At 36.6% G+C, this 9,910-nt stretch overlaps 1 protein-coding gene across 1 annotated transcript; it reads left to right on the top strand.

Annotated features, from left to right (window-relative positions):
* Positions 1–556: 556 nt before the first annotated feature.
* On the top strand, positions 557–6,308 carry svopl (SVOP-like). The gene is made up of 16 exons (XM_082166493.1): positions 557–870; positions 1,348–1,519; positions 1,635–1,735; positions 1,872–1,970; positions 2,203–2,274; positions 2,369–2,493; positions 2,902–2,965; positions 3,099–3,224; positions 3,321–3,449; positions 3,946–4,019; positions 4,170–4,366; positions 4,456–4,567; positions 5,443–5,524; positions 5,781–5,870; positions 5,982–6,095; positions 6,206–6,308. The coding sequence occupies exons 2-16, from the start codon at positions 1,387–1,389 to the stop codon at positions 6,215–6,217; spliced, it is 1,530 nt and encodes a 509-aa protein (XP_082022619.1). The 5' UTR covers positions 557–870; positions 1,348–1,386; the 3' UTR covers positions 6,218–6,308.
* Positions 6,309–9,910: the final 3,602 nt, after the last annotated feature.

Here is a 9,910-nt window from a genome sequence, read left to right as displayed (position 1 = left end):
GGCTGAACGGATTTGTTGAAAAGATTCTAACTGTTATTCTTCACGAATCGCCCATCCCTCGTTACAGTAGTCAGTCAATGTCGCCGATCAGGATGTTTTAGTCGCGCCCACTTCGGCTGAAACCTTGTAACATTACTCACGTCTCTTGCCTAACAGGTCCGTAGAATTGCAATTGTTACCTTTTGGCGAGTATGTGGGCTATATGCACACTACTAACATGTCAGTGCCCACAGCTTTGTTTACAAGATTTAGGTCAGTAGCCTACTCAGACTCAGACACAGGAGAGTAACTTACACTAAAACCTGTTTGTCCACTCAGAGAAGCAGCGTCCACTCTCGATAAACAGCGAAATAATCCCACCCGCAGTTCCTTACAAATAGAGAAAAGTAACACGATATTGGGCGTGTTATCTTGCCCAAAAAAAGAAATAAAGAAAGGGGTAGGGAAAAAAAACAAAAGAAAAAATGAGTCATGTCCCTTTAAAAGTTAAGAAGAACCTCCACGCTGAAGGTTGTGACGTTGTTTACCTGTCGGCAGGTGTATGCGGGTGTTGTTACTGCGGGAGAGGTTGATGCTGCGTCTGGGAGTTTAACATTTCTACAGAGTTCAGAATCTGGATTATACAAGCGAAGTAGGAAGGATTTTATAGTTCAGAAATCTCCTAGACCCATTGTTATCAGCGTTTTGCGAGAGTGATTTGCATAAATCGCGGAAAGGTCTTGACACAACATAAGGGAATTTCTTGATCAGCTGCCTGTCTGTCAAATAGACTACAGTATCAAAAAAAGTGTCAGTCGGGATGAGATGCGATGGGAAAAGCTTCGACATGACGAAGAATCGTGTTTGATGAGCTCAACATCCGATGTTATAGTAAGAATTCATTATATGCTCACATATAAAAGTCATATAGGCTAAGTATTAAGTAGATTATCTGCTGTGTGGTGTAATTTTGTGTAAAATAAATAATCAGAGCGCTTAAAAAATACTATGGCTGTACAGTGAAGGTATCAAGTGGTCATAAATAATAATCAAAAGGTATATATCATGATATTACCATGGTTCTTGTCCTAGAAAACTTGTTTATGTCCAAAAAACATGATATTATCATGATATGTGATAGAAACATGGTATAACCTTTGTCCAAAAAATAGGTGATTACCATGGTACCATGTCCAAAAACATGGTAAATTTCCCTAAAACCATGGTATTATCATGGTATATGTCAAAAACAACATCACGGTAATACCATGCTACCATGTCCAAATAAGTTTTTTTAAGCATTCTTCTGTTGCTTTAAGGTCTTAGCCTTGTTTTGTTAACATAAAAAGTTTCATCCAAACTTTTCAGTGCCTGCGATTGAAGAAATAAGTCGACTTTTCAGAGAGAATGGCATTAAAGCGATCGTCTTCCATGAAGACCCAGCTGGTCAATGGCATCCATCTTCAGGAATTGGAGCTGGAGGAAGAGATCAACACCAGTAGCAGCAATAACACACCCGCTGAACCTGCCGAGGCCAAAGGTAAGGAACAAGCAAACAAAAAAACTTAAAGTAGATATGTTTTACTCTCAGAGAGCAATGCAATTCCTTAAGTAGCTTCCAGTCACCTAATCGAGTGGGATTTTGACCTCCGTAGCCCACACAGAACCGAAATACTACACTGTTGAGGATGCTGTGGAGACTATCGGCTTTGGACGCTTTCATATTCTGCTTTTTGTCATCATGGGTAGTGCCAATGTAAGACAAGTGTATGTGTTTGTCTCTGTAATTCATTAACCAGCACACTGTCTTTACTGCTTACATGTTTCATTGCTTGTGTGTGTGTGTGTGTGTGTGTGTGTGTGTGTGTGTGTGTGTGTGTGTGTGTGTGTAGATAGTGGAGGCAATGGAGATCATGTTGTTAGCTGTGGTTTCTCCTGAGATCCGCTGTGAATGGCATCTAGAGGATTGGCAGGTGGCTCTTGTCTCCACGGTGAGGAGCTCGTCCAATCGGAGCGCTTTGTTTTGTTTCCGTTTTGAAGTTTGACAGGAATGGAATGTTGAAGTGCAAGTTGCACACGTGTCTATCTGACGAGTTTGGTTGAGATTTTTGTATCTATTTATAGGTGATATAAATGATTTAATGCTAAAATACTTCCTTCTATCCCAGGTTTATCATCATTCATGATGATATCATCATTAAAGGACTTATATTTTGTTTTTAGATGGTGTTCCTGGGTTTTATGGTATTTGGGGTCCTCTGTGGCTATGTTGCCGACAAATATGGACGCTGGAAGGTCAGACGATATTTCGTTTAATCCATAACACGTGGTATATTGTGATTTTATTGTAAATTAGATTTAAGGGAAAATCATGTGTTTGTGTGCACAGGTGGTGTTTGGTGGCTTTATATGGGCATCATATTTTTCTCTGCTCACTTCATTCTCTCCATCGTACGGCTGGTTCATCTTCCTGCGCTGTATGGTGGGCTGCGGTGTTGCAGCCACATCTCAAGGGTGAGGTTATGCTAAACATACTGTACTCACATACTTTCAATACATACAAACCTGGAAATGTCAAGGAATGTTTTTCTGTTCTGGAAATATACAATTATAAATGTTTCAATACATGCTTTGTTGAAAAATATTTCAAAAATGTCTCTTTGTTAGACAACGACTTGCTTGTGAGTCATAGAAATTTTCATTTTGTGAGAACATTGTTCTTCTGAGTAATTTATGTTTGAATGATTCATTTTCAAAATATGTTTTAAACCTTGAACCAGTAATCATAAGCAACTGAAAAAGGTCATGGAAATTTGTTGGTCATAAATTGTGGTAACCTTGATTTTCCAGAATACATCAAAAATAATAATTCAAATGCATTGACTAACTCTCCAAAACTCTCTGCTATTTTCTTTTTTAAAGCTTTATTTTGAAGACCGAATTCATCCCGGCTAAACACAGAGCGTTCCTGCTGCCTCTTGCCACAGTGAGTGCCAAATGCAAAATTATAATAATAATAACTTTATTTTTCTATAGCACCTTTAAAGCGCTTTTTTAATTTATGTTTGACCTGCAACTGGGAAATCTCCAATACTGACCTTACCTGTGTTGGTGGACAGGTCTTCTGGATGCTGGGATCTATGCTTATTATCGTTCTCGGTATGACGGTGGTGCCCACGATGGGCTGGCGTTGGATGATCCGTTTCTCCATCATTCCCAGCATCATACTCCTTGGCCTCTTCTTGGTGAGTTTTTGTCTAAATACCATTGAAATATGCTGAAGGAAATGGAAGTAGATGTTCGTTTTTAACTCACTCGCTCACTCTTTTCCTTCGTCTTAGTTTATTCCCGAGTCTGCACGGTTCCAGGTCTCAGCAGGTAACATAAAAGGAGCAATATCTACACTTAATTGGATCGCCAGGATGAATGGCGTCTCCCTACCGGAAGGAGAACTACGGGAACCTGAAGTGGTATGTATGAGAAGTTCCTTTTTCTTTATCTGAGTCCTTTATGACAGTTTGTTAAGCAATAAGCAAAATTAAATATTAGAATCATTGCATAATGCTTGATATCATTTTCAGCTAAACTGTCAATGAGTGTTAGATGATGAGAAAGGTAACCTAAATGGAAAAATAGTGAACATGAGCATGCATGTACAATTAAATCTACAATATTTAAAGATGCCGAAAAATCTAAATGAAATTGGCCAATTTTTTTTTGTGCATCTCTAATGCAGAAATGCTTTGAAAAATATGTATGGGTGTATACTGTACGTATATCATATACTTCTTTATGTAATATGTTTATGAAATCAATTAAATGAAGCCTGGATTCAAAAATATATTAATAGTTTCAGATAATAGGTACTTTTGAACAGTTAGGAAATACAGTATACAGATTAATTTATGCTTTTATGTAAGTGTAAACGCACTGAAGAGTACAACTGACAGAACTGTTTCTATTCAGACAGAAAGAGGAAATGCATTCACTCTGATCAGCCCGGCTTATAGAAGAACATCATTTTTGTTGTGGTACTCATGGTAATGTCTAACACTTTTCCCTTTGGTTAATGTGTGTTGCGTGTGTGTGTGCATGTGTGCGCATGCGTGTTTGTGTGTGTAATCTAATCAGCAAATACACTTCTCAGTTCCTGTGTAGTTTTTGTATGCTAAATGTGTGATGTATTACAGGTTTGTGGCTTCCTTCATCTATTACGGCTCCGTCCTGAGCAGCTCTGAGTTACTGGAGAAGAACCTTCTATGTTTTACAGATGCCGACCCAGAGCACCAGATCAAACACAAACAGGAGGAGGCGCTGTGTTACTGCATCCCCTTCAACATGGCTGATTACCAGACCCTCCTCATCAGCTGTTTGGGCGAGGTGGCGCGTGAGTGACCTTTGACCTCTCACTTACCCCAGTTTCACATACCCCGCTTAGTTGAATGTTAAAAGCTGATGTATGTGTTTCCTCTGCAGTCATCCCCCTCAATATCGCCTTGTTAAATGTATTCGGACGGAAGCCCAGCATGGCCATACTGCTGGTGTTGTGTGCCATCTTTTTCATGCTTGTTAATATTTGCACAACAATGTGAGTATATTGTTCTCTTGTTCTCTAAAATGATTTGAAATTAAAACCATAAAAAGCATTTCTGATCATTGAAATAGCATTTGAATACATTTTAAATCATTCTGGATAAAAGCGTCAACCAAATGCATAAATGTAACATAAAATAAACGTTAACTTAAATAAAATAAAATACTTATTTTATCTCTAATCAGTGTAAATCATTTTATAATGCCTCAGGAGTAATATGTAGATCGTATAGTAAGGATGCACTGATATTAAAAAATTCAAGACAAAACCAATAAACCGATAATTATTTTCAATTTATGGCAGATAACCGATAATGACCGATATTAAAATTCTAAATAAAATACAAATAAAATGCTAAAAATTACAATCAGTCGTTTTAAATGCTACAAGTGAATTTAGGCATGACAACATAATGTACAGTATGGAAGATTTTTATGTAAATATAAAATAAAATAAATTACTAATTACTAAAAAAACTAATTGATTTAACAAAAATTTTAATGAAAAAGGAAAATATAAAAATAAAAACGAATAATATATGAATGATACTAAAATAACACTGCTTTTCTTTGGTCACACTTTACATCACAATGTTTATTATTTACGGTGCATTTATGTAATTCTAATGAAGTATGTTCACTTAATGTTGAATTATATTGTGTACCTGCTTTTAAGTACATAGGCTACTGCTATTATTATAGCTTTAGTAATTATAGTACCATCTGTTTTACGTATTCAATACGTACTTTGAACAGTGTACATAAACTATACTGCAGAATAGGGGTGCTCAAACAATTCGTGGTCCTCTTGTGGTCATGTGTTAGAAGTGCAGCTGAAGTAGATGACTGAATGTGTCTGTCCCTGTGCAGGTTTGGTTTCACTGTACTGCTCTTCCTTCTGCGCGCTGTGGTTTCCATGAATTTTAATGTGGTCTATATTTACACAGCAGAGGTGAGACCAAACACATGAACACTCCACTTCCTCTTGATATCTTAAAGGAATAATTCACCCAAAAATGAAAATATTGTCATCAATTTATTAACCCTCATGTCGTTCCAAACCCATAAGAATCTTATGGAGTTGGAATGACATGAGGGTGAGTAGCCTACTTGTTGACAGAATTTTCATTTCTGTGTGAACTTAACCTTTAAAGGAAGAGTTAATATTGTATTTAAGTTAAAGCCGAATGATTGGTGTGTGTTTGCAGGTTTATCCCACATCCGTGCGCTCAATCGGAATGGGCTTTTGCACATCCTTCAGTCGAGTTGGGGGAATGATCGCACCTTTCATTGCACAGGTGCTCTAAGTGTTTGACTTTGCATGTGTGTGTTCATCTAAATAAATATCTGTGTTTTGTGTTTAACGCTGTTGATTTACACAAAGGTAACATTGTTTGCACTTGTCATAGGTGTTGATGTCTAGGTCTGTGATTTGGGCCCTGTCACCGTTCGCCACAGCGTGTGTGATTGGTGCGATAGGAGTGGCCTTTATGCCCATTGAGACCAAAGGACGAGCATTACTGGTAAGCATCTTCACAACTCTCAAAGCAACTTTTTACTGAGGTCAAACTGAGATGATTTTGTTTATCTTCCTTACAGTTTAACAATTCAGTTTTTTTCCCCTCTGTTTCAGCAACATGGCTGAAAAAGCCAACACCTCAATGAAGATGAAGGACAATATCACTTTTGTAACAAAACATGATCTCATATTAAAGCTGAAACCATTTTGTAATTAATTTGGTTGTCTGTGTTGTGGTGTTCAAGAATAATACTGGCAAAATCTGTTAAAAACCCTTTTCCTTTGTTAACAAGTTGGAATATAAAGCCTGGCAAACCCATGATTTGCCATTGCTAGTCACTGATAGGTAATATTAGGGGGAAATGTCATATTAGTGAGCATTTTATTGGACAAAACATTCTATACGCTCTTGCAAACAAGATAAATCATCAATACTTTTTGTCCATTTTTCCGTAAGCGTAGGGGAGCGCGGGGCACAACCTAATAACGCGGGGCTTGTTGTAACACGCTTGTTTTAAATACTTCCGCACATGCTTGGATGACGAAACTTTGTGTATTTACTAGTTGCCATATCAACACTATAGAAAAAAAAAAATTCCCCAAATTTTTATTTTTTTTGGAAGATATCCATAGACATTTATTAAACCATAGCAAAAGTACATTTCTTACTTAAGTTAATTTTTCATCTCTATTTTTTGTGTTGATTTAAAATAAGACAAATCTGATATTATTTTAATCTCCAAGATGTTATTTAACAGTTGAGATAGTTATTTAATGCTTCGCTAACTAGCAGAAGACACTAGCAGGGTTTAAATCCCAGTTATGCAGGCGGGGGCATGTTGTAACACTGCGTTACAATGTGCCCTTATTAGAAATATGCTATTATATTCTATACTTTTATACATTTTATTGAGAAAACGTGAGAAAAAGGTGAATAAAGACTGAGAGTCAATGTTCAGGAATTACTAATTATTTATTTGTTTTGAACTATGTTGTATAGCTGTGTTTTCATGTGTTCGTAGTCAAAACTCAAAAATGAGTTTATATTTAATTATTAAAAATTGACATTATTTTATATGAAAAAGTTTTTTAATTGTATTTTATTTAGAAAATATTTTAGTTTGTTTTGTATATATTTTTTTATTAGATCAGATAACATTTTAAGCTGTCATATGTTATGTTACAATGTGCCCCACACATGTTACAATGTACTATGGGGCATGTTGTCACATTTCACTTCCATTCTTTCGGGGTATATCAAGAAAAAAGTATATACTGTATTAATAAAACAAAAACACATAATTGTACTAGACATGTGGGAAATTAATGTGGGAAAAAAAGTTACTTGTGCCCCGCTCTCCCCTATCATGGCTCGTCTAAGCCGGTATGCTAAAATGTATTCATTCATTCATTCATTCATTTAGGAGTAGGCCACAGGGTCTGTTTTGTTTTGGTCATATTTTTTGTCTTTTGACAGAAATATTCTTTATGTTATATTTTTTATGTCCTTTTCATTCATTTATAGTCAGATTTACTAAAATGGCATTCATTTTAGTCCACTAAAACAACATTATCAGCATTTATCAAAAAACAGTTCATGTTGTGAAAACTATGCCCCGGAAATAATAAGTAGGCCTACACAATCGAAATACAACATTATAAATGATTTGTGCTTCATTTATTCATTGTCCGTGCTCTGTGAGTTGTTACGACAAGCGCGCATTCACAACGTGATTTACGCATTCTGACTAGCCTACTTTAGCTCTTTTTTTTTTTTTTAGCTTACTAGTAAGTTTACTTTTGCGCGCTTGTCGTTACAGTCTGGTCGTAATACGTTTGCGTTTGTGTTGTGTAAACAGGCTATCGTGTAGGGAGAGTTTGGGTGAGTTAACTAACCTAACTTACTAGCAGACGCTTCAGCTCAAGCGAGGGAATCTTCTGCATTTTAATATCGTACGTTGTTTTTCCTCATCATATTCTCTTCAACACAGTATTAACTTTCGTTAATGACCATATTTTCATTTGGTTGAGGGGTTTCCATAATCTTTCAGATGCCACGGACCCCCAAATATGATCATCCTGAATACATCTAAAATTAGTTTCTAGGCTCTTTATTTTTCTACTTACTATAGTAATGTAGCTATTGTTAGGCCTGTATAGCCCTATTTATGTATTTTGTTAAATGTATTAATTATTTATTTAAATTTAATCTAATTTGTATTTATTTACATTAGTCCGTTTTTATTTTAATCTGTTGTGATCTATTCTAGGCTATTTAATAGATCAATGTTTTTTATTTTAATCAGATTTTTTTTATTGTCTTAATCTATTTATTTACTTAATTATTTTAATCTCATATATACACACACACACACACACACGTACACACACACACATACAGCGGGGGAAATTAGTATTGAACACGTCATCATTTTTCTCAGTAAATATATTTCCAAAGGTGCTATTGACATGAAATTTTCACCAGATGTTGGTAACAACCCAAGTAAGCCATACATACAAAGAAATAAACAAAAATAAGTTCAGAAATTAAGTTATGTATAATAATGTGAAATGACACAGGGAAAAAGTATTGAACACATGAAGAAAGGGAGGCGCAAAAAGGCATGGAAAGCCAAGACAACTGCTGAAAACTTACAGTAATTTAAAAGCAATCCAGCCCCCTGTCAGTGGAAATTAATAACAGCTGGTTCAGTCCCAAATGATGGCCTACAAAAAGGTCTCATTGCCAAGGTGTCACACAAGACACATCTCATGATGGGTAAAAGCAAAGAGCTGTCTCAAGACCTTCGCAACCTAATTGTTGCAAAACATAATGATGGCATTGGTTATAGGCGCCATTCTAAGCTTCTGAATGGTCCAGTGAGCACTTTTGGGGCCATAATACGGAAGTGGAAAGACAATAATTTCACCATAAATTTGCCTCGACCAGTGCTCCTCGCAAGATTTCTGATAGAGGAGTGAAAAGAATAATCAGAAGAGTTGTCCAAGAGCCAACACCAAGTTGTATGGTGTTTTTAGGGTAATGTGCACTGCCATTTCTCCTCCAAATATGGTGTGTATTATGGCATCCAAACAGTTCAATTTTGCTCTCATGTGACCACACTATATTCTCCCAGTATTTCACTGGCTTTTCCAAATGTTGTGCAGCAAACTTTAAATGAGCTTCAACATGCTTTTTTTTCAGTAATGGAGTCTTGCGTGGTGAGCGTGCATACAGGCCATGGCGGTGGAGTGCATTACTTACTGTTTTCTTTGAGACAACAGTACCTGCTATCTGCAGGTCTTTTTGAAGCTCTCCACAAGTGCTTGGCTCTTGGACAACTCTTCTGATTATTCTTTTCACTCCTCTATCAGAAATCTTGCGAGGAGCACTGGTCGAGGCAAATTTATGGTGAAATTATTGTCTTTCCACTTCCGTATTATGGCCCCAAAAGTGCTCACTGGACCATTCAGAAGCTTAGAATGGCGCCTATAACCAATGCCATCATTATGTTTTGCAACAATTAGGTTGCGAAGGTCTTGAGACAGCTCTTTGCTTTTACCCATCATGAGATGTGTCTTGAGTGACACCTTGGCAATGAGACCTTTTTGTAGGCCATCATTTGGGACTGAACCAGCTGTTATTAATTTCCACTGACAGGGGGCTGGATTGCTTTTTAATTACTGTAAGTTTTCAGCAGTTGTCTTGGCTTTCCATGCCTTTTTGCGCCTCCCTTTCTTCATGTGTTCAATACTTTTTCCCTGTGTCATTTCACATTATTACACATAACTTAATTTCTGAACTTATTTTTGTTTGTT

The sequence above is a fragment of the Leuciscus leuciscus genome (genome assembly GCF_965113295.1).
Source record: "Leuciscus leuciscus genome assembly, chromosome: 4".
NCBI lineage: Eukaryota > Metazoa > Chordata > Actinopteri > Cypriniformes > Leuciscidae > Leuciscus > Leuciscus leuciscus.
This window is presented reverse-complemented; position numbering and strand designations above follow the sequence as displayed.